General features: G+C 39.4%; 1 protein-coding gene across 2 annotated transcripts in view; it reads left to right on the top strand.

The window, feature by feature from the left end:
• Window positions 1-24,732, top strand: part of pmfbp1 (polyamine modulated factor 1 binding protein 1) — a 791,959-nt gene that overhangs the window by 589,284 nt on the left and 177,943 nt on the right. For both annotated transcript variants that reach the window (XM_087995767.1, XM_087995768.1), the window contains one exon: window positions 13,962-14,084. In XM_087995767.1, the coding sequence (XP_087851893.1) occupies window positions 13,962-14,084 (123 nt within the window). The remainder of the gene's footprint in view (window positions 1-13,961; window positions 14,085-24,732) is intronic.

The raw sequence follows: 24,732 nt of genomic DNA on the forward strand, positions 1-24,732 counted from the left end.
GTTTCAGTAAGCATTTTAACTGCCTTACACACATACTGACTGCCCCATTGTTGCAGGACTTCTGCTTTTCTGTGAGCTCCAATCTTCTGCTGCTTCACTTGGAAAGTTAGCTGTTTCCATCAACTCTTTAATTTTTTCTTCGTTCTGTATGTGGTCTCCAGACAAGGTAAAGTACCCTTGTCGAGCTCTGGCCAACATATGGTCATGAACTGTCTACTTTCAATGTTCTGTCAGGGCTTTTAATTCTGCTCCTTTTGCTTAGTACTTGCTCTCCTGGTATCAAATTTCCCTCTACATCTACCACCGTCCAAGCAACGCAGGGTGTGCCATCACAGTATTCCCTTACTCCATATATAAATAACTCTAACACTATGTCTCCTTCAAATGGTTCCCCGGCAATCCTGCCACTCTCTCCATCATTAATTTCTCTCACACACTCAAGTTCATCTCCTTCTTTCACCATCAGTTCTGCCAGATTTACTAAATTATCCCTGACTACTTGTACATTAAAGATGTTGTGGTTCTAGTCAGGAGTAAAAGAGAATCTCATTTTAGATATAGACAACTTGATTTAATTGAATTTCTTAATCAATACAAAGAGTGTAGGGGCATTTTTAAGAGAGAAATCAGGATAGCAATGAGGGGATCTGAGATAGAATTGGCAGGTAAAGTTAAGGATAATCCAAAGAGATTCTCCAAATACATTAAGAGCAAGAGGATAACTTGGGAGAGGGTAGGTGCTCTTAAAGATCAAGGAGGCATCTTTATGTTGAAGCCCAGGAGATGGGAGAGATACTAAATAAATATTTTGTGTCAATGTTTACTGTGGAAAAAGAAATGGAGTCTAGACAATGCAGAGGAATAAACTTTGATGTTTTAAAACAGTTCACATAACAGAAGAGGAAGTTTAGGAGGTCTTAAAGAATATAAAGGTGAATAATTCTCTGGGATCTAATGTATCCCAGAATGTTGTGGGAAATAAAGAAATTTACAAGACCCCTTGCAGAAATATTTGCATCATCTATAACTACGGGTGAGGTGCCTGATGACTGGAGGGTGACTAACATTGTACTTTTGTTTCAGAAAGGTTGTAAGGAGAAACCAGGGAACTATGGACCTGAGAGTCTGACTTTGGTTATGGGTAAATTGTAGGAGGTGATTATAAAAGATAGGATTTATGGACATTTAGAGAGGCAAAAATTGGTTAAAGATAGTCAGCATGGTTTTGTACAAAGAAAATCATGTCTCAAACTTGATTGAGTTTTTTTGAGGAAGTTACCAAAAAGATTGATGATGGCAGAGCAGTAGAGGTTGTTTATTTGGATTTTAGTAAAACCTTTGACAAGGTTCTGCATGGTAGACTAATTAGTAATGTTAGGTCACATGGGATTCAGGGTGAGTTTTCCAATTAGATACATTTTGGTTAAACGGCAGAAGACATAGAATAATGGTGGTGGATTTCTTTTCAGACTGGAGACTTGTGACCAGTGGAGTTCCACAAGGATCAGTCTGGGTCCTCTTTTGTTTGTCATTTATATAAATGATTTGGATGAGAATATAGAAGGCATGGTTAGTAGATTTGTGGACGTCATCAAGATTGGTAACATTGTAGACAGTGAAGAACCTTTTCTAAGATTACAAAGGGATTGGGCAATGGGCTGAAAAATGGCAGATGGAGTTCAATCTGGATAAATGCAAGGTATTGCATTTTGGTATAACAAAGAAGGACAGGGCTTATACAATTAATGGTCGGACCTTTGGTAGTGTTGTAGAACAGAGGGTACAATCACAGCATTTAAAAGACGTTTGGATAGATACGTGAATAGGAAAGGTTTGGAGGGATATGAGCCAGAAGCAGGCAGATGGACTAGTTTAGTTTGGGATTAAGTTCGTTATGGACTGCCAGGTCTTTTTCTGTGCTGTATGACTCTCTGACCAGCTTGAAATCAAATAATGTTTGAAAAATTGTCAATTTAAAACCCAACTTGTTAATAGGTTTACAGTTATTTGTGCAATGAAAGTCATAAAATGAAGAGAATTTAACCTTGTATAACAGAAAAGAATTCTATTGTCTGGCTGAAGTTAATGTGCTGAAACTATGTTAGACTAAGAATTCCATTTCGTGACATCTATAAAAAAATCCTTGGTGAGATTTTCAACAGCATCCTGATATTGGAATCCTTGACTTTTTACTATCTCTATTAGTTCTTTGCTTGAAAATTTAACTTTCAGAAGGATTTCCTCATTGAGACCCTGAAAGACTAGAGTCCTCAGAACATAAATATAAAGTTGCAATCTTGAAGAAATGACAAGGAGACCCATTCGCAGCTGCAAGAATCTTTGTCCCAGAGATTTCATCTCATTCTATTCTCCATTACTATTTTTAAAACTATATTTATAGATTGCTAGTCCCTATGACTCATTGCTAGCTTCCACTGAGCCACAGGTGCAGTGTCCTATTCTTCCACTTAGCAAACAGACACAGAGTACCCATGAATAAATCTGCAATTTATTTATTATTCTTTGTCATCTCACCTGCATTCATTTTTAATGGGCTCACATTGCCCTAACTAATCTACCTCGACATATTTCTGAAAAGTTCTGCAATTTTATTTTATGTCATTAGCAAATTTTATTTTATTTCATTTTATCTTCATTCTACTTCAGCGGTATTTCTATGTGCTGGTTATAGTTTACTTAGTCTGCTGGATGCCCACTTTTCCTTGTATTACTACAATCTTTTATTTAAAAAAATGCCAGAGTCCCTTACCTCATTCATTTGTCATGAATGCTTAACTACATGTTTACATTATATTACTATTACTAGTTATTTTATTGAGTAGCGATATTCCAATCTATGACTCTATAAGTGGACAAGAAGGACTGGAATAGTGAAATAATGACATCTTATAACACAACAAAGGTTCAAGTGTTAATTAGACTAAATCCAGGCATACGCTTTTTTGATCAGAGTTTGATTTAAACTTAAATAACACAAAACTTTAACACAAAAATAACAAAACATTACTTTTTTCACCATATATTTACCCAAGTTTCCCTTAATTGTAACCACTCTCTGTCCCATAGTTTTGTTTGGTGTCAGGTATCCTTTTTGAACAGCCACTAGATAATGATACCAAGGTGGAAGGTTTACCATTGTGTCAGTAGAATAGGTTTTTACACTGAATATAATGACGGCAATTTGTCTAAATAGGGCTGTGATTCTGAACTGACTGTCTAGTAATGTTTTAGGCCAGTTCTGCCACTGTTTAGATGATCAGTGGTGTATTGACTATTGGACTGCTCACATGTCACAGCATTAAAATAGTATTGAACAAGTTATGTTCTTGAACAAGGGATGGTGTGAAAGATAGTTATTCCATTTTCCAAAAAGTAAAAAAAAAAATCTTTAAGTAGAATACCAGTATATGAAAGACTTATCCATGCATCAACTTCTCAAGTTATGGCTGTTTATAAAATCTGACTCTGGAATGTTAACTTGTCCAAAAAAAAATTCCCAGGGATGTGCAATATTATAAGGGTTAATATAATAAACCTTAATTAGAAACAGGACTTTTTTACTTTAAATGACACAGAACTAAATCTGAAAGATAAAGTGATAAAAAACAAACTCAAAACTCGGGAATTAAATTCAGTCAACAGCTAAGCCAATGACCCATTAAAAAGCTCACGTGAAATCGGCATGTTTTTGTGTTATCTTGGGTTTTTGTATTGATTTTAAAGCAGAAGTTATTTGACTGTTCAATTTGCAAATATGTCATCAAGGAACAAGGCTTGCATTTGTCACACAAAGTCACTTGGATAGAAAAGCAGTATTGATTTGTGTTCCTGTTAGCTGAATGAATGCCTGGAATGTTTCCCTTCATGGTTACTTTCTGTAATAAAAGCAGACTAAAGGAACTCCTGGGGATTTACAGAAGGTGACTATCATGTTTTACATCCCACAAAATACTTACCCTGTGCTTTGCGGCAGCTGAGGTTGATATTTGTATGCTTTTGAGCTCTTACTGTGCTGGTCCTGATCTTTAGCTTGACTTTAATCAAATTTTTCCACCATCTAGTGTAAAAATCAATTCCAATGAAGTTCTAAAATAGTGATAAATAAAAGCAAATTTTGGAGAAAAAAAATTGAGGTGTGTTCAGAAATAAAAACAGAATTAGCTGTGGGCATTATTAACTGCCAGAGTAGACAGTGGTCTATGTCGAAAAAAATCAAAAATTGTTTGCAATTCAGTAGAAACTGAAAACCTTTGAATTTATCGTGAGTACATTTGTTAAAGCATGGGAAACTCTGATGGAACTGTTCTGAAAGACACGTTAGCATGTTAAATGCCAATGAAGTGTTAAGCAGGATTCTGCCTTTGACTCTGAGACCACAGATTTTCAGAGCATCCTGGAGCTCACCGGTAAAGCAAGAGTACAGCGGCGATTGATAGCTGAGTAATTGACAAGCAGCACAGTATTTACATACTGAGACATGGCAGCTTACCTTAATGAAAGATTTCTCACACAGGCCGAATGAGAATGTGCTTTCGATGTTTTGGAGATGAATTCCAAGACTTGAGGTTATTTCTGTTACCTTTGAGAAATTTAGCTTTGATATTCAATTTCAGCCTTCATAGCAGCTTGGGAGCCAAGTATAGCTCTTGCTTAGACCTCCAATAAGGAGCAAGCGGGCAGCAGCAGTCTTCTCCTTAACCATCTGCACTGGAGATGGGTACAGGGTTTTACTTTTCAGGAGGTGATACTCCCAAGCACACTGTACAGGCACAAGGTCAGCCTTCTGAACCTGACTGAACACCAGATTCTCAGGAGGCTTCAACTTTGCCATAGGGATGTTGCTGACATTTATAACCTCCTGGAAGAAGAACTCCTTCCTAGTGTGCTAGCTGTGCATGGATTGTTAGTGGCAGTCATCATCATCTCTATTCTTTCCAGGGTTTCACTGTGATATTTTAAAATCTCACAATTTGCTACTAAAACCTGCAACTTCCAGGTGACAAGTGCCAAGTTTGCTAGGACAGGCAATTCTGTTCAATTCACTACTGATTAGGCCAGTCAGTAAGCAAGGGCTCTCAGATTTGCTGCTCAAGCTGAATTCCCACAGGAATTGTGAGTCATGCATTACACGTGTGGCAATGAAGGTGCCTTTATACCATCCTGGAATATTCATCAGCCAGGAAGGGTTTCACTCCAACATGGGATGCAACCACTGAAAGGTTATCATGCATGTCTCTGGAAGATAGTTTAGAGGTCTCAGGATGCCTTCATCCTATGGCAGTCAAGTCTCACACAGATAATATCATCTTGAAAAATCAGTAAGTGGTCCCTTTGGAGACAGTGGCAATCCCTGAGACATCTTTAGGAACCCTTCAACTGATGCCCAGGAAAATGATTACTTAATTCACTTGAGCACCTTATTGGTAATTGAGCAAGCCAGTGTGCAGTGAAGATAGAAACTCACTTCCTAGACAGATCTTGGAGTTTTTAAAAATATATTCATTCATAGCACCTGGACATTGTTGACTAAGCCAGCATTTATAATGCCTCCCTACTTGCTCTTGCAAAGAAAATGGTGTTGGCCCTAGCAATCATAACATTTAGAATGCCAGGTTGTAAGTTTACTCGCTGAGCTGGAAGGTTTGTTCTCAGATGTTTCGTTACCATGCTAGGTAACATCATCAGTGAGCCTCCGTTGAAGCGCTGGTGGACTGTCCCACTTTCTATTTATGTGTCTTGCTCTGTTGTGGTGGGTAATATCGCTTCTGGTTCTTTTTCTGTGAGGTTGATAAATGGGGTCCAAATCAATGCCAGGTCTCGAGGAATTCCTGCGCATGTCTTTGTTAAGCCTGTCCCAGGATAGATGTATTGTCCCAGTCAAACTGATGTCCCTTATTGTTTGTGTGTAAGGATACCAGTGATAGTTGGTCACGCCTTTGGTAGCTAGTTGGTGCTCGTGTATCTTGGTGGCTAGTTTCCTGCCAGTCTATCTGATGTAATGTTTGTTGCAGTCCTTGCAGGGTATTTTGTATATGACTCTTGTTCTGCTGGTTGTTGGTGCATGGTCCTTTAGATTCATCAAGAGTTGTTTCGGTGCATTGGTAAGTTTGTGAGCTACCATGATGCCAAGGGGCTGGAGTAGTCTGGTTGCCAACTCCTAGATGTCTTTGATGTATGGCAGGGTGGCTAGTGTCTCTGGGCATGTTGTGTCTTCTTGTTTAGGTTTGCTGTGTAAGAATCAGCGGACTGTGCTTATCGTGTTCTTGAATACGTTGAATACATGTTTTTCTTTGGCATCTTGTAGTTCCTGCGTGTTGCCATGTGTTGTGGCTCGTTTAAATAATGTCCTGATGCAGCTCCGTTTGTGGGTGTTGGCTGATTGCTCTTGTGATTGAGTATCTGGTCTGTGTGTGTTGCTTTCCTGTAGATGCTGGTCTGCAGCCCTCCTTTCGATTTCTGTCCTACTGTGATATCTCGGAAGGGGAGTCTGTTGTTGTTCTCTTCCTCTTTGGTGAAGTTTATACCAGTAAAGATATTGTTTATGTGTTTGTGGGTTTCTTCTAATTTGTTCTGTTCCCTGATGACAAAGGTGTCATCCACATAGCAGGTCCAAAGCTTGGGCTGGATAGTGGGGAGGGCTGCTCATTCCAACCTCTGCATAACTGCTTCTGCCAAGAAATCTGATATTGGTGATCCCATGGGTGTCCCATTGATTTGTTTGTAAGTCTTGTTGTTGAAGGTGACATGGGTTGTGAGGTACAGTCTACTAGTTCAAGGACGCTGTCCTTGCTGATGGAGTTGGTGCTGTCTGTTGTTTGTGTCCTTGGTTCATTCAAAATGCCCTTTAACATACAGTAGCAAGATTTTACAGAATAATAGCGGATTGGTGCACCTTTAGCAAATTGTACAGTGACAGGAGTGACACTACTATAGAAGGAAAATAATGTGATAAGTAAATGCTGTACATCATTGAAGGACCAATTGGAGAAACAGGAAGTGCTTGCTGCGATGAGGAACTGCACGGCACTCTTTGCTATCAGAGATGCCCATTTTCAGTTATTCAGAAGTGGGGTAGTTATCAGACATATTATTTCTGTATCCCTCTAACCTCAACTATTAGCTTAAAGTAGTCAAGCAAGCAATAATTCATTTCTCTCACAGACACCCATTGCTTTAAATTCTGTTATACTGTTCTTTGACAGGTCACTTGGCTGACTGCAGGGAGAATATGAGAGATGGAACTTAAATTTAGAAATAAAGTTTACACATCAAACAGAAATTAAACAAATGTGAAGCTATAGCACAATGGATCAAAAAACTGTAAATGTAACAAATGCTCTTCAAGAAAGGAAGGACACAGAAATCAGAAAACTATATGTCAGTCTAACATTTGTGAGGAAAAGTGAGGAGGATATAAAGAATTGAGAAGGAATGCAAATATGTTAAGTGAGTGGCCAAAACATATATGGAACATCATATGGAAATTGGAAAAATGTGAGGGGAAATAGAAAAAAAATTATTTTTAAGGACACAGTTGAATACCATATTAACCATGCTAAAAGACAAATGCTTTGTCCAGAAAAAGAGGAAAACATTGGGATGGAACCAAAAGAGAAAATGCTGGAAAATCTCAGCAGGTCTGGCAGCATCTGTAAGGAGAGAAAAGAGCTGACGTTTCGAGTCTAACTGACCCTTTGTCAAAGCTGGACTTTGACAACGGGTGAGTTAGACTCGAAACGTCAGCTCTTTTCTCTCCTTACAGATGCTGCCAGACCCGCTGAGATTTTCCAGCATTTTCTCTTTTGGTTTCAGATTCCAGCATCCGCAGTAATTTGATTTTAACATTGTTATGGAAGTTGACATTGTCTTTAAGATGTGACAATAGATGCGTAATTGAGAAATATCAGTCCCTTTATACAGAGTCATAGAGATATACAGCATGGAAACAGACCCTTCGGACCAACCTGTCCATGCCGACCAGATATCCCAACCCAATCTAGTCCCACCTGCCAGCACCTGGCCCATATCCCTCCAAACCCTTCCTATTCATATACCCATCCAAATGCCTTTTAAATGTTGCAATTGTACCAGCCTCCATCACTTCCTCTGGCAGCTCATTCCATACACGTACCACCCTCTGCATGAAAAGGTTGCCCCTTAGGTCCCTTTTATATCTTTCCCCTCTCACTCTAAACCTATGCCCTCTCGTTCTGGACTCCCTGACCCAGGGAAAAGTCTTTGTCTATTTATCCTATCCATGCCCCTCATAATTTTGTGAACCTCTTTAAGGTCACCCCTCAGCCTCCAATGCTCCAGAGAAAACAGCCTCAGCCTGTTCAGCCTCTCTCCATAGCTCAAATCTTCCAACCCTGGCAACATTCTTGTAAATCTTTTCTGAACTCATTCAGGTTTCACAACATCTTTGCAATAGGAAGGAGATCAGAATTGCACGCAATATTCCAACAGTGGGTTTCCACCGGGTGCTCCGGTTTCCTCCCACAATCCAAAAGATGTGCAGGTCAGGTGAATTGGCCATGCTAAATTGCCCGTAGTGTTAGGTAAGGGGTAAATGTAGGGGTAGGGGTAGGGGTATGGGTGGGTTGCGCTTCGGCGGGGCGGTGTGGACTTGTTGGGCCGAAGGGCCTGTTTCCATACTGTAAGTAATCTAATCTAATCTAGTGGCCTAACCAATGTCCTGTACAACTGCAACATGATCTCCCAACTCTTGTACTCAATACTCTGACAAATAAAGGAAAGCATACCAAACACCTTCTTCACTAACCTATCTACCTGCGACTCCTCTTTCAAGGAGCTATGAACCTGCACTCCAAGGTCTCTTTATTCAGCAACACTCTCTAGGTCCTTACCATTAAGTGTATAAGTCCTGCTAAGATTTGCTTTCCCAAAATCCAGCACCTCGCATTTATCTGAATTAAACTCCATCTGCCACTTCTCGGCCCATTGGCCCATCTAATCCAGATCCTATTGTAATCTAAGGTAACCCTCTTCGCTGTCCACTACACCTCCGATTTTGGTGTCATCTGCAAACTTACTAACTGTACCTCGCCTCCAAATCATTTATGTAAATGACAAATAGTAGAGGACCCAACACCAATCCTTGTGGCATTCCACTGGTCACAGGCCTCCAGTCGAAAACAACAACCCTCCACCACCACCCTCTGTCTTCTAACTTTGAGCCAGTTCTGTATCCAAATGGCTTGTTCTCCCTTTATTCCGTGAGATCTAACCTTGCTAATCAGTCTCCCATGGGGAACCTTGTTGAATGCCTTACTGAAGTCCATACAGATCACATCTACCGCTCTGCCCTCATCAATCTTCTTTGTTACTTCTTCAAAAAACTCAATCAAGTTTGTGAGACATGATTTCCCACACACAAAGCCATGTTGACTATCCCTAATCAGTCCTTGCCTTTCCAAATACATGTACATCCTGTCCCTCAGGATTCCGTCCAACAACTTGCCCACCACCGATATCAGGCTCACTGGTCTATCGTTCCCTGGTTTCTCCTTACCAGCCTTCTTAAAGAGTGGCACCACATTAGCCAACCTCCCATCTTCCGGAACCTCACCTGTGACTATCGATGATACAAATATCTCAGTAAGAAGCTCAGCAATCACTTCTCTAGCTTCCCACAGAGTTCTAGGGACCAGGACTTGGGGATTTATCTACCTTTATAATTGCGTTTCAAGACATCTTGCACTTCCTGCTCTGTAATATGGACATTTTGCAAGGTGTCACCATCTATTTCGCTACTTTTTTTATCTTCCATATCCTTTTCCACAGAAAATACTGATGCAAAATACTCATTTAGTATCTGCCCCATCTCCTGCGGCTCTGCACAAAGGCCGCCTTGCTGATCTTTGAGGGGTCCCATCTCTCCCTAGTTATCCTTTTGTCCTTAATGTATTTGTAAAAACCCTTTGGCATCCAATTTGCACATCACACATCACAAATTAGATAAACACAGACAATGTGTTGAATGAAACTTCCTTTACCTGTCCTCACAATTTTCCTCAACACAACCTAGTAAGAACAGCATATGTGTCACTTTCTCCAATTGTCACTCTCATTACTCTCATCTATCTAAACTATTATCAGTTTGTGTCAAGTGATGGGAATTTTGTGCATGCCCAGAATGACCTCAGTCTATCTGTTTTGAAATAAGGCATTTCTTGTAGTAGCATTACAGCAGATTTTAATCAAGTGATCTGCTTACATACTTAAGACTAAAGAAAGAGTTATCCCAATTGTTGCCTCCTTCCCTCCATATCTACAAAGAAATTTATTTCAATCATTCCATTGTTCCATTTCCCAAAAGAGAGATTTCTTTGTACAAACTGCATTTATTTAGAAAATCTATTTTAGTAATTTTAAGGAAAGACTCTTTCCAAAAACAGATTTCACATTTAAGAAGCAGACTATATCTACTAAGACATCATTGCATAATTGTCTAAGCCCAAATAACTCCATATTGGCCGCTATTTCTGCCCTACTGCACATATATAGAGTATTCTGATAAATAACTACATCTTACTCTTAAGGAAAATATCCCTTCCTGTGAAATTTTACCACACTGCTTATTTGGCTTTCTCTCATTAATGAAATAACCTTCAGATTAAGTTGTGTTCTTTGGCCATCATGATGTTAATGGAAATATTTTTATTTATAACTGAAGTTTAAAATACAATTAGTTATGGAATACCATGTTTTACGACAAAGTTTGATTTTTCTTGTTTTAGTAATAAAATTGTTTTACATGTTTTTTAAGCAAGCTATCTGCATTTTAAGACAGGTGTGACATTAAGGCCTTGTTAACATTGCATTGGAGGTTATCTGAATGGTGCATTTATAAATTGTGTTTGCCCTGGAGGTAACACGAAAAGATTGATTTTACAACCTTACTTGGTTTTGATTTACAGTTTTAGATTACCTGGACACAGCATGGTTTGCTTTATTGTGTGCAGTGTTAAAGCCTGTGCTTCTGTACCAAATAATTTAATCAACCCCACACCTTCACTATTAAGCTAACAAGTAGAAATTTGAAAGAAAAAACATCTCAAAAAAAGCTGATTTAGTTACAGTCGTCTGAAATAGCTTTAATAGTCTCCACATCTAATCATGAGCTGACCAAAAAATTTTCACTTAAGAATTTATAAACGTTCTATCTGAACTTGCATTTTATTTTCCCCTTAACCATTTTGTGACAAATACCAGACAGGTTACCGAGTTGACTAAGCATAGTAAACAATTAGAAACTCATTTTGTTCTTTAAAATGAAGCTCAGGTTAGTTTAATAATGTGTACTGTATATTGTATAATTAAACTTAATTGGAGAAGTACAGTGACTGGTGCCAAGGGATAGAAGTCTGACTTGAACCTAAAGCAGACCACAAGGTAGTGGAGAGATTGGTCTGGCTACTAACCAACCCTCCCTTGATCCCAAAGGCAAATTCAGCATTAGACTCAATTCAATTAAAGTGGCAAGGTGCCAGTGCATGTTACCTGCAACCTGATGAAATGTAAACAATCCTGGTGTTGAGTCATCACACAGGTAGAATTGGGGAAGCTCTGCCTATTTGTGTTAGACTTTACATTGTGGTCCTACAACAGACAAACGATCCCAGTTTGTCTAGGAAAGCAGACTTATGGTTTGTTGCAGATAGGCTGCTTGCAGGTAAGCAAGTAGACCTGAATATATTATTAGGTAAGGACTCAGGACGAGTGACCATTGAACTTTCCAATTTTTTCCCCATTTCCTCAATCACAACCTCTTGAATGCACATTGCTTAGGTACATGCTAGTTGGCTATAATCTGAATTCCTACTCTATTCCTCAAAGAATGTGCATTTAGAAGTTTTTCTGTACAAACAAAGCAAGAGATTAACATAGTCCTGTAAAGTGCTTCTGCTGAAGCAAAAACAGGACTACATGCATGCCAAATATCAGAAGCATTGTGTTATTATTAACAGATCAGATTTAAGCTCTGCAGCTGTCCGACATCCAGTTCTAAATGGTGGCAGACAATTAAACAAGAATAAGAAATTCCACAACTATCACCATCCTCTCAGTGCAAAAGAGAAGGCTGAAACATTGACATCCTTCTTCAGAGGTGTGGAGTGCACAATCTGTCTTGGCTTCCTTCTGAGATTCCCAGCATCCAACTGCCAGGCTTTAGCCAATTCAATTTATTCAACACCATATCAAGAAATGGCTGGAAGATTTTAGATACTGCAAAGGCTGTAGGCACTAATGACATTCCAGATCAACCATTCCCCCAACCAAGCTGTTTCAGCACAGTTCCAGCACTGGTATCGACTTACCAATGTGAAAAATTGTTGTGGGTTTTTTTTTGCACAAAAAGCAGGGTAAATCTAACCAGACTAATTACCACTCTATCAGTCTATTCTTGGTCATCACCAAAATGATAAAAGAGGTCATTATCAGTGCTATCAAGCACCACTTGCAAAGGAACTTTCAAACCCACAACATCTACCACTTAAAAGATCAAGGGCAGCGGATGCATGGTAATACTCCCATCTACAAGACTCACAACATCCTGAATTGGAACTATATTGCCTTTCTTCACTTGCTCTGGGTCAAAACCCAGCATTGTGGATGCATCCACATGCCAAGTACTGCAGCAGTTCAAGAAGGCAGGTCACCACTTCGCCAATAAAAATTAGAGATAAAATCTACTCTGTGGCACCTTGAAAGATCACATGTGTGTTGAGCTGCTACACTCTAATGTTTGTTTGAAATTTCTTATCTTACTGTAATGTCAACCCTTAGTGATGTTTTATTTCTCACATATCTTTAAATTCTGTAAAAGTACTTTTGTTCCTCTGTTGTATCCAAGATTGTACCTCAGTACTTGTACCTAAGATGTCACCATAAGAAGGCAGACATTGTGAAAGCTTTTCACTGTGCAGCTACGAAGGAGTACACGTGACAAGAAAGGATATTCTACTCTATTCTATAATAAGGTGTTTTTCTTTGTCCAAAATCCATCCTGCACATTTTCAACTGTCTAAAAGGAAACGTAAAGTTGTCACAGTCCCTGAGCAATGAGGAAGGGAAAAAAAGGCTAAAAGAAAAGTGCCTTTTTTGTGTTCATTGGATGTAGGCACCACCAAGAAGGCATCAATTGTTGCCCAACCCAAATTGCCTAAATAGCTACCATGGTGCCATTTGAACCCGTATCCTCATTCTGACCCTCTGGATTGCTAGTTCATTATATTATCACTACATCACCATGAAAATAATGAAACCGTAATCATATATGCCTGGGAAAATGCACTGACAGCAAATTTCTTCCAAGGCATATTTGTGCTGTTTTTTCCTTTCAATAACTGCACACAATTTCTGGCTATACATGTCTTTAATTATATACCCCAAAGGAGGTGGTGTTGTTGTGAAATGTCACTGAACTAGTAATCCAGAAGCCCAGGTTAATGTGCCAGAGACATGGGTTTGAATTCCACCTTGGCAGATGGTGAAATTAGAATTCAAAAAAATCTGTCCTAATGGTGATCATGCAACCACAGTTTCATTGTATAAAAATCCAACTGATTCATTGATATACTAAGTTTGGCAACCTCACATGATGTGGCCGACACATAACTCCATACCCACCACAATCTGGATCACTTTTAACTGCCCTCTGAGCAATTATGAATGGGCACTAAGTGCTGACCTAGCACAAGATGCCCACATCCCATGAACAAATTAAAGAAAAATAAGTGTATTTCCTCAACCCAAAGCACCAAGCAGATGCATTGTCAGAATACTGCAAAATATTTCAATGAAAATATTGGCAACAAATAAAAATAAAGGAAAATAAGGTGCATATAATTGCTTTTTTAAGATACTTCAAATTTCAAGTGTGTTCTCTTTCTAAAATGAAGTTATTTTCATTCCAGGTTATTGGATGGGAAGAGTCGCTTGTAAAACTCCAAACAGATTTTACCTCCTACAAAGCCACACACTTCCATTCCGATACAGATTACAATCTCCAGACTGCTCAACTTGACCAATTAAAGAAAGTATGACAATTTATTTATTTTTCTCATCCATTGCAGAGTAATGCTTGTTTGACATTGTTCCGTACATTAGCTCCAAAAGAAGAACTCCCAGTAACTTATGAAATACAAAATAGAATTCAAAACCACACATCTGCTTGAGAGATTGTCATATTACAGTAAAGGAAAAAATCTTTTCTGACTACATGAAAATTTACACAATATTTTTAGGCTATACTTTCACATATTTTGACCAAGTTTCCTTTTCAGGGAGTTTCATGGCAAGTCTTCCTCCATGAGTCCTGACCACTTTTTTCACAGAATTCTCTGCTGCTCATGTCATTAATCATGCATTTGGCATGAAAAAGATATTTATTATACAATTTTTTAAAAACTAATTATCTAAATGTAATGCAGTTTGAAAGATTTCAAAACACACGACAAAGTAAAGTCTCCTTTAAATTGTTCTCAAAAGTTTTTAACTAATATAAAAAATCTTGCTCATTTAGCTTTTGCTAATCTATTACTAAGTGTTTTTCTCCTGTCGTAAACTACTACTAACTCGCAGAAAGCCTTCAAATCACCTGCTCTTTGATACATACTGGTTTTAAAATCTTAGTTCTGAAACGACTGATCCAGTTAATTGTTAAACCCCTTCACAAAAAATAGACAAACACCCATATGCCATTAATTTGAAATCCAAACTCAAAAATAAACTATATTTTAATGTATAAATCACACTCCTTAAATCATAAACTCTTTATTTACAACTTTATTTCAACATTACTAAGATTTTTCACAATTACAGTATTCTTTAAATTTACATTTGTCTCAAATCTCCACTATTTCATGGATGGTACATAGGTTGGCGACTTGACATAAAATAACAGAGAGAATGATGTCAAAGAAATACATTAGGTGTTTGTGCTCCAGAATCCTATAGCAGAATTTCAAAAGCAATAAACATGATGTTCCCAATGTGCCAGGCTTTGCAAAGAGCTCTCAATGAAGATCCGCACATCAGTTCTTTTTTAATTATAAAATCTATGCATCTGAGGGCAATCTAGATTATGAATATTTCATGAATCCTTCCACTTCCAAGTCCATTCACACTTCTGACTCAAGGAAAAAGTAATAGTAGCAAAAAGAATCAGCATCATCTACGACAATGGCAGAAACCCAATGTAGATTTTAGGCTGAAAGAAATTGCTGCCACTTTTTCTTCAGAGTTCTCACAAATAATTTATTATTTGTAGTGGATTCCAAATCTTTATTTGTTACTATTCATGGTGTTTGATATTTATTTGCCAGTGGAGGCAGCTCTGGCTGTTGGTGCGATTTCAAACACGCAATCCCAGGGGGCAGGGCTACATCATGCAAACTCCACTATACAACACAATATTTAAAATAGGGGGAGATCAGGAATCCCACTCCTCTCTAATTAAGGACCTGTTAAGCTCCTTGAGGAGCTTGTTAACAGGCTGGGGAGAATAAGAAGGTAATTTTCAGTTCATGCATTGCCAAACCTGAACAGTCTGCATATTAGTGCAGACATCAGGTTCAAAACAGACAGAAATTAAACATTTTGTTTTAAAGCAGGTAATTGCAGGATCTTGTGCATTAGCTTTCAATTTGGCCACTTTTGTGAGTCTGCTGGCCTTCCAAGGCAATGTCTGTCTTCCTCCTCAAGTAGCAAAGGCACTATCATGTTTCCTGTCTGTATTTGCTGTTTATGCTCAGGAAACAGCTTCCACCATTTGATAATGCTTAGCACCACCAATTGGAATCCAAGCTTGCCTTAACCCTATCAAGGTATTTACATTTCAAGGTTGTGTTGCAACATTTAATAGAAGTCTTACCTTCACCCTATTTTGATTCATTTGTGCTTCTCACTACTGCAAGCTATTTTTATGCCTTCTCATGTGCGTCTCACATATCACCCCCTTCACCTCCATTCTACTAGGTGGATTGTTTTCTTTCTAAAATTGTAATTGGTGTTTAGCACCCCTTTAAAATAACAAAGTCATTTTCAGTCATGTTCTTTAATTGATTGATGGCTAAGAAATAAGTAAGTCTAAATAGAATTACAGAAAGAAATAAGACTTTTCTAAGACATACGTGATTGAAAAATTATTGTTATTCATTCAGTTATTTCTTTACAGTTTGGATATTGTTTTTATTTAATAAAACTTATTGCTTTTAAAAATGAATGATTAATCCATCCAATGTAATATGATGTTGATGTGTAGAACCGATGGATTTCAAATCTTGCAAAGCTGATGGTTTTACTTTAAGTAATTAATTTATTGTTTTCAACTGAACCACATATGGAGTGGAATGTGACAGTCTGCAAATAGTTCCATACACAATAGTCTTAGCATTGTAAATGATTCACTATCCACTATTTAGGTGGTGTTACATTCTTATTGCTTTATCAACTTTGAATATAATTGAATAACATGCCCTTCTTCAGCTAACTGAAGTTTCTATAGAGCAGTGTCCATTTTCACACATTTTATAATGCTTTTCTAAACAGTTTATAAAACTGGTAAACTCTTTTACATATGGAGTGGCAACATTTACCCAAATCTATTGTTTAATATCAATAGGCCTGTGCACAGTATGCATATCCTAAAACAATTTCTTTTCACCTTTCTCTGTTACTCGGGCCATCATTTTCTGACCCCTTTGAGGATCCCCTTGGAGGCAGGGGGAGAGTGGGATGTGTAAAATTCTTTGGGCACAGTTGAAATAGCATTTTGACATCTTCACACTTGGAACCCATTTTAGAAAGAGCAGATTGCAATTCTTGTGAGAACAGTTCATGGTGATGAAAATAAGCATTCTTTTCCCATTCATTCTGGGAAAATGGGAGTAACCAGCTGGGCCAGTCTTTATTACCCATTTCTAATTGTCAGCACAAACCTGAACATTTTCCAAGTCTTGCTGCATTCGGACATAGACTGCTTCAATATCTGAAGCGTTACAAATGTCTGAACATTGTTCACGGATGATGCACATGACCATTTCTAACCTTGTAGGTCATTACAATGGAGGGAGATTACACTGATGAATTCCTGTGAAATATTTTGGAAATGAGATGACTGACCTCTGACAACTAGGAGAAAGTGAGGACTGCAGATGCTGGAGATCAGAGCTGAAAATGTGTTGCTGGAAAGGCGCAGCAGGTCAGGCAGCATCCAAGGAGCAGGAGAATCGACGTTCCGGGCATGAGCCCGATTCCTGAAGAAGGGCTCATGCCCAAAACGTCGATTCTCCTGCTCCTTGGATGCTGCCTGACCGCTGCGCCTTTCCAGCAACACATCTTCAGCTCTGACCTCTGACAACCACAACCATCTTCCTTCATGCTAGGTATGACTTCAACCAGTAGACAGTCTTTCGTCTAAGTCCTCACTGAATAGCTTTGCTAAGGCTCTTTATGCCACATTTAGTCAAATGCTGCCTTGATGTCAAAGGTAGACAAGCAGGAGACTGGGAGAACACAGAAAGCCAGGCAGCTACAGGAGCTGAAGAAGGGTTACACCCAAAATGTCAACTTCTCCACCTTCTGAGGCTGCCTGGCTTGCTGTGTTCTCCCAGCCTCCTACTTGTCTACCTTAGATTCCAGCATCTGCCATTTTTTTTGTCTCTAACAAGCCTTAATGTCAAAGGCAGTCACTCACTTATTGCCATTTAAGTAAAAATTGATTGTTATTTTGGCCCATGTCAATTTGTAATTATGGACTGGGGTCACGCAGCATCAGTGCACCAAGCAGTTATGTCAACATGGCAAACAGGCAGCAAGTTCAGCTGTTCAGATCAGTGCTCCACATAGATAGGGTCAGACACGGTGGCACAGTGGGCGGCACGGTGGCACAGTGGTTAGCACTGCTGCCTCACAGCGCCAGAGATCCGGGTTCAATTCCCACCTCAGGCGACTGACCGTGTGGAGTTTGCACGTTCTCCCCGTGTCTGCGTGGGTTTCCTCCGGGTGCTCCGGTTTCCTCCCACAGTCCAAAGATGTGCACGTCAGGTGAATTGGCCATGCTAAAATTGCCCGTAGTGTTAGGTAAAGGGGTAAATGTACGGGAATGGGTGGGTTACGCTTCGGCGGGTCAGTGTGGACTTGTTGGGCCAAAGGGCCTGTTTCCACACTGTATGTAATCTAATCTAATCTAATCTAAAAAAAGGCTGAGTAGTGTGAAAGGAACATTTCACACGGTGAGTTCAGGTACCAGGACTTTGGAGTTGAGCCTTTACAGTGTCATCTAACTGACAGTTGGATCCAATGAAAGGATGGTTGGAGGAAACAACTGGGAGAGTGGCCTTAAGACTGGCAGAACACCCACCATATGCATTGTCCACTGAAAAACCCTCAGAGGGAATGATAAGCAGGCTGCAGTGCAGGCAAGAAACTGTTGTATAAACACAAATCGACAAAGATAATAAAGAAATACGACCTGACAGCCATTATATAGATAGTTGCAGGTTGAAAGAGGTTGGGAGCTAAATATTGAAGAATGTTTGACATTTCTTAAAGGTAAGATAGTAAGAGATATTGGGGTAGCTCTCTTTGGATTAGGTATGTTATTAGTACAGTACAGAGAGTTGAACTAAGCTTTAAAGATCAAGATGTAAAATCAGTTTGCACAGAGATAGGAAATAGGAAAGGCAAGAATTCACCTGTGAAAGTAGTTTATAGGCCCTCCAAATCATGGAGCAGTGTATACAGAAATAAATAAATTGGACATGTAAAAACAATTGGAATTATCATGCATGACTTTAATTACATGTAAATGAATTAGACTAATCGAGGTAATGTAGAAAATAAGTTCATATAGTGTATTCAGGACAATTTTTTTAAAGCAATACATTCTAAATCTAACCAAACCTAGTAATGAACATTGAGACACAATTAATCAATAACTTCATAGTAAAGGAGCCTCAAAATGACAGCAATCATATACATTATAAAATTTCAAAACCAATTTTAAGAAGAGAAGTTTGAGTCTAAGAGTACCCTTTGAACCTGAATTCAGTAATTATAAAGGCACTTAGACAAATCTAAATGAACTGGGCAGCTACAAAAAGTAGAACACTAGAGATGCAATCACAAACATTTTAGACATTATTTAATAATTCTCAACAAAGTTTTATCCCTGTGAGAAGGAAAGACTTGTTGAGAAAGCCACATCATTTATATCCAAATAAGGAAGTGAAAGATAATTAAATCTGAAAAGATTAGTGGTTGGTCAGTATTAAGAACCAGCAAAGAATGACTAAAGAAAGGAAGAAAATAGAGTATGAGAGAAAGCTATCTAGCAATACAAAACAAATAGTAAGAATTTCTACAAATATATAAATGGAGAAAGAACAAATATAGTTTGTGTTGCTCCTCTAGAGAATAGATCTGAGGAATTGATTATGAAAAACAAAAAAATGGAGTAGATGTTGAAAAAGTATTCACTGTAGAGGACTTAGAAGAATTCCCAAAGAGAGCTGATGCTGAATCCTATGAGAAATTGGCTAATTGTCATTTTTGTACACTTGCATGGAGGTTTTTTTCTAATGAGGCCTAATAAGTTTTTTCCTGCTAGCATCCTAAACATGCCTTATTAACTAAGTACCACATTCCTATAGTGTCACACTCATCCATTGTTATCCAATTCTGCCACTCGCCGAAGTCATAAATACATCACTGAACTAAAAACAAAGAAAGATACAGTACAGGAACAGGCCTTTCCATCCTCCAAGCCTGCACCAACATATTTTGTCACTGCTGGGATTCCTAGTACCAGCAACTTTTTAGAAGGCCCTTTTTCATCCAGGCACATGATGACAATCTTGAGCCGCCCAGCAATGTTTATGACATTTGTCCAGATATGGCAGGTAAGGATAAATTAACACCCCACTTTATGAACTAGCACCTTGAGGTCCTGATTGGTGGGGTGATGAAGTGGAGGATCATCGTCTTCTCCAAAGAGGTGGAGGCCATGGCACCTTGCCAGCCTCGTTCAATGTTATCATCAGGGCCAGTGTAGTCATCACAGCCTCAAGGAATACACAGCAGTAAAGGAAGAAGGTTGTTTTCCATTCCATGAAGGTAAGTACTACTATCTTCTTTTTGGTACCCACACTCATTCTATCTCTGCTTCCCCAAGTCTCATGCTCCAAAATTACCATGATTGCATATAGTATGAAGCCTCACACAGTTTCACCCACCCAGTTCCCCCAGATTACTAAACCTGTGTGGCCTCTGCATTCCTACTCATTCAGAAAAGCTCATCATCTCTTTTACGATCTGCACCAACACTAACAACGATGCCAGCTGCTTTCATCTCACTCAATCTTTTCCTTTGTTTCATTCCATACAAAAACTGCCTACAATAGGACAGAAAGAACAAAGACAGGTGGTGGGTGGATCCCCAATATTTGGTTCCTCACTTCCCACAAGAAGACAATTATGATAATGGCTTCCTGGAGTGCCGACTGACCATGCCCAAGCCCCTGGATTTATATTGGTTATTGTCCTTGACTTACTGTGCTTGCATCCCCTGCCTGAGGGGCCTTGACCTGAGGACTAGCTCTTAAACCTTGGCCATATGGTTGATGTACAGGGAGTGTTTGTGGCATATACACAGCTGGCACATGATGCAGAAATGTCATTGACACCGCATGGTTCCATACAGCATCACGTTTATTCCTTTGACTATGGAGTGCTGACAACCATGACAAGCTGCATGGCCTTGCATCTGCTGCCATGGCAAGGCAAAACAGAAGTACCCTGTTAGTTCTGACCTGAGCAAAGGGCACATGGGCAAGGTAAAGCAGAGATGTTGTGGGGCTCAAAGTGAGTGAGCGCTAAAAGAGCAAGTGAGGATGCCTGAGATTCACCCTGGTCAAATCCATAAGATGTGTGTCTGCCCTTGCCATACCCTGCAAGTGTCCTTGCAGCAGCATTGCAATGAGAGCTGTCACTGTGCTCCAAACTGCAGCATTGATGTGCAGAACTGTACGCAATAATGCGGTGAGGCTGGTATGTATCTAATGTCATGGTCTGTGGATATGATGTGCAAACAGTTGCTAACTGTGCAATGTACCCTAAGATTTAATTTTATGATTTCCAAGATGGCAGTCTGGAGGAGGAATCAGCAACAGAGTCACTGGGTAACCATTTTGACTTCCAAATCAGGGATTCCTAGTTAAAAATCACACAACACCCAGGTTATAGTCCAACACGTTTAATTGAAAGCACACTAGCTTTCAGAGCATTGCTCCTTCATCAGGTGATAGTGGAGGGCTCAATTATAAAACAGAATTTATAGCAAAAATTTAGTGTGATGTAACTGAAATTATACATTGAAAAATTGATTGTCTGTCAAGTCTTTCATCTGTTTGAATACCATGATAGTTTCACTTCTTTCATGTGTAAATCACAAAACCTTTTTTTTAAAAAGTTGCATTCTCAGGTTAGCTGTTAACAATGGTGATAGCTTGACAATATGTTGAAGGTGTTAGCCCCCTGTGTTCTCTGTCTATGCCATGACGTTTAGATTGATTCTCATCTAAAAAGTGAGATAACGGAGTTTTACATGAATTCATGCAGTTTTTGAGCTCAGAGTTCTACATGAATGCATGCAGTTTTTGAGCAATGTACGATGTAACCCTGCAAGTACAAATTCACCCCACAAAATATATATGTGCATGTGGGTCTTTGTCTGTCTGTCTGTCTGTCTGTCTGGGTTGGGGGTTATGAGTGTGAAAAAGTGTATTTGTGTGTGTAGTGAGTGTAGAGTGTCTTAAGTCTGTGAGGGGGTGCATGTGTGAGTGTGGGAGTGTGTGTGTCTGTAAGGGTGTGTGTGGGTGTCTGTGTGCGCGTCTGTGTATATGTGTGTCCGTGTGTATGTGTGTACAGGAGTGCCTGTGTGTGTGTGAGAGTGTGTGTATGTAGGAGTGTCTGTGCATGTGTATAGTGCAATGGTGGTCACCTGTAATGTGACATGAACCCAAGGTCCCGGTTGAGGCCCTCCCTCTGGGTACCAAACTTAGCTATCAGCCTCTGCTCGGCCACTTTTCGCTGCTACCTGTCCCGAAGTCCGCCCTGGAGGATGGTCACCCGAAGGTCCAAGGTCGAATGTCCTGGACCACTGAAGTGTTCCCCAACTGGGAGGGAACACTCCTGTCTGTTGATTGTTGTGCGGTGCCCATTCATCCATTGTCGTAGCGTTTGCTCGGTTTCCCCAATGTACCATGCCTCAGGGCATCCTTGCCTGCAGCGTATAAGATAGACAACGTTGGCTAAGTTACATGAGTACCTGCCATGTACAAAGCATTCCTAGAGTATAGTTGCTATCTGATGTGTGAGCGAATGGAAAACTGCATAATAATGAGGTGAAATTAAGTGATAATGAGGGTGATGATGTGCAATATAGTGAAAATTATATTTAGCAATTCAAAATTTGTTGGAAAATGGGACTTTTTGATCTCAACATGTCTCATTAAGAGTCTTACCCAATTTTCTCACCATGGTCAACTTTGTTCAGAGACTGGACAGATTCTGTCCTTGAAAATCAAGAGGTGAATAGGTAGAAGGGACTTGTAACTATCATCATCACCTCATAAGGGATACTGGAAAACTAAAGCCAGACAAGTCCCCAGGATCAGATGGCCTTTCCACCCGCCATCGGGTTCTAACCTTAGTGACCACTAAAGAGGTGGTTGTGACTCCAAACAAGAACCCTTGGGTGAAGGCAGTGGAGAAATACACTACCAGATTTGAGACAACCCCAGCCACAATCAGGCCGACCACAAGTTGCTTGAAGATAAGCGTTAGATGCTGGGACCTCTCTGGGGGGGGGGAGTTTCCCTGGTAAGGATACCCCAGATCATGGTGACCTGCTCAGTTTTGCACAAGCAAGTGCTGCAAAATGGAGGGGCCATGGTCAAATAGGATATGGTGGAGAGCAAAGCATCTTCAGACAAACAGGAAACTGAAGCATCTGGAAAGTTGTGCAGAGGTCACAGAGAGGACATAATGACATAGAGGTTCAGGAAATATTCATAAATGTTCATTTCTGATGACTATTCCACACCATTTTTCCAAATAAAGGTTTACCTGGAACCTCCACTGTTGCAGTTTACCACAATTGCAAGCAAGTTTCTCAATGGAAGAGACCACATGCATAGCCAAGAGGGATTTGACAGCAGACATATCTAGATGGACTCCTCCATAACTGAGCCAGAGTTCAGCCAGCCTCTGGAATCTCTACTATCTTCACACAGCATCTGCTGCTTTATGACATTTCTTGAGGCATATCATCTGCCTGGGGCTCAACATCAGCCTGGTCTACCCCACTCCTCAGAGCGTTAGTGGCCTCAGCTACCCTAGTCTCTAACATCCAGTCAAAATATTGTGGATCTAGTATCCAGCACATCCCACAGTCCAACAGTGGCATATTACAGTATTTTCACGTTCAAACAATTCAGATGATGCTTTTCTGGCAGAAAGGTAGTACACTCCTTTCTAATAGAAATGAAACATTCTTGTCTCTGCTTACTTTCTCTATTAATGGCCTGTGAGGCTTTCATTGAGAATCTCATACTCAAGAACCACTGCATTCCAGTCAAGAAGAAACATTCTGATTAAGCACTGGACCACCTCACCCTTGCCACTCCAGTACCCTACTCTCATAAAATGTGGAGGTCACCAGGAACAACATCAGGTTAGTTCAAAATCACTTGCTCAATGGTATACTTCCACAGTACTAGTGCAATTCACGATGAGAACTAGTCTATCAAATTCAAATTAATGCATTAATGCCTCAAATCTATGTACCAGAAACGCATGCACATGCAACTTATACGGGGGTTTACTCCATGTTGCAACAGTTTTCTCCTTCTTTGCTCACCTAAGGATTTACATGGTCATCATGCTCATTTTGTACCTGTTTTTGTTATGAGTATTTGGCCTACATCTAAGTTTTGCCAAATATAACTGCATTACACTGCAAATTTATCATATCATCTGAATTATCAATAACAGTGCTGCTTTTTAGACACTTTTGAATATGCATCATTCTGAATGTACTAAATTAACAAATCACAGAATGTTTTACACTGTAAGATTCCTGGCACATTTTCAGCTCAATATATAATATGCCAATATATAAAATACTCAAGTACATACACATAAGCTCATGCCCCTTACGGATTGAAATTTAGCAACTTAGAAAATGACGGCATATACTAAACACTTGCTAAAATAAATATTTCTGCTCTAGTTTTCTGAAATCAGTAGAAGAAGAAAATATATTTTTCATTTATTCTAAGTTAAAGATGTTAAGTAATTACTTTAATATTCTAATATTTATTGTTCTTTATTATCATTAATTCACCTCAGATTAATACATACTGCAACTTAGTATAGCTATGCATCGTATTCTGAACTTAGTCATGTAATGGCAATAAATAGAAGTGGTCCCCATTGAATTATGTGTAACAGTTCCATACCTATTACAAATATTTGTTTGAAAACCTGTAAAATCTTCAGCATGCTCCATCCAGGCACAGATGTTGAATAGGTCAGAGATCACAAGCCGAACAACTTTGTCACACAATGTCAATCATCCAAAGTCCATAGAGGGTAACTCCTACTGACACTGTTCAGTTGCTG

The sequence above is a fragment of the Chiloscyllium plagiosum genome, unplaced genomic scaffold (genome assembly GCF_037043375.1).
Source record: "Chiloscyllium plagiosum isolate Xiang-an unplaced genomic scaffold, Cpla_swu_hap1 HiC_scaffold_17, whole genome shotgun sequence".
Taxonomy (NCBI): domain Eukaryota; kingdom Metazoa; phylum Chordata; class Chondrichthyes; order Orectolobiformes; family Hemiscylliidae; genus Chiloscyllium; species Chiloscyllium plagiosum.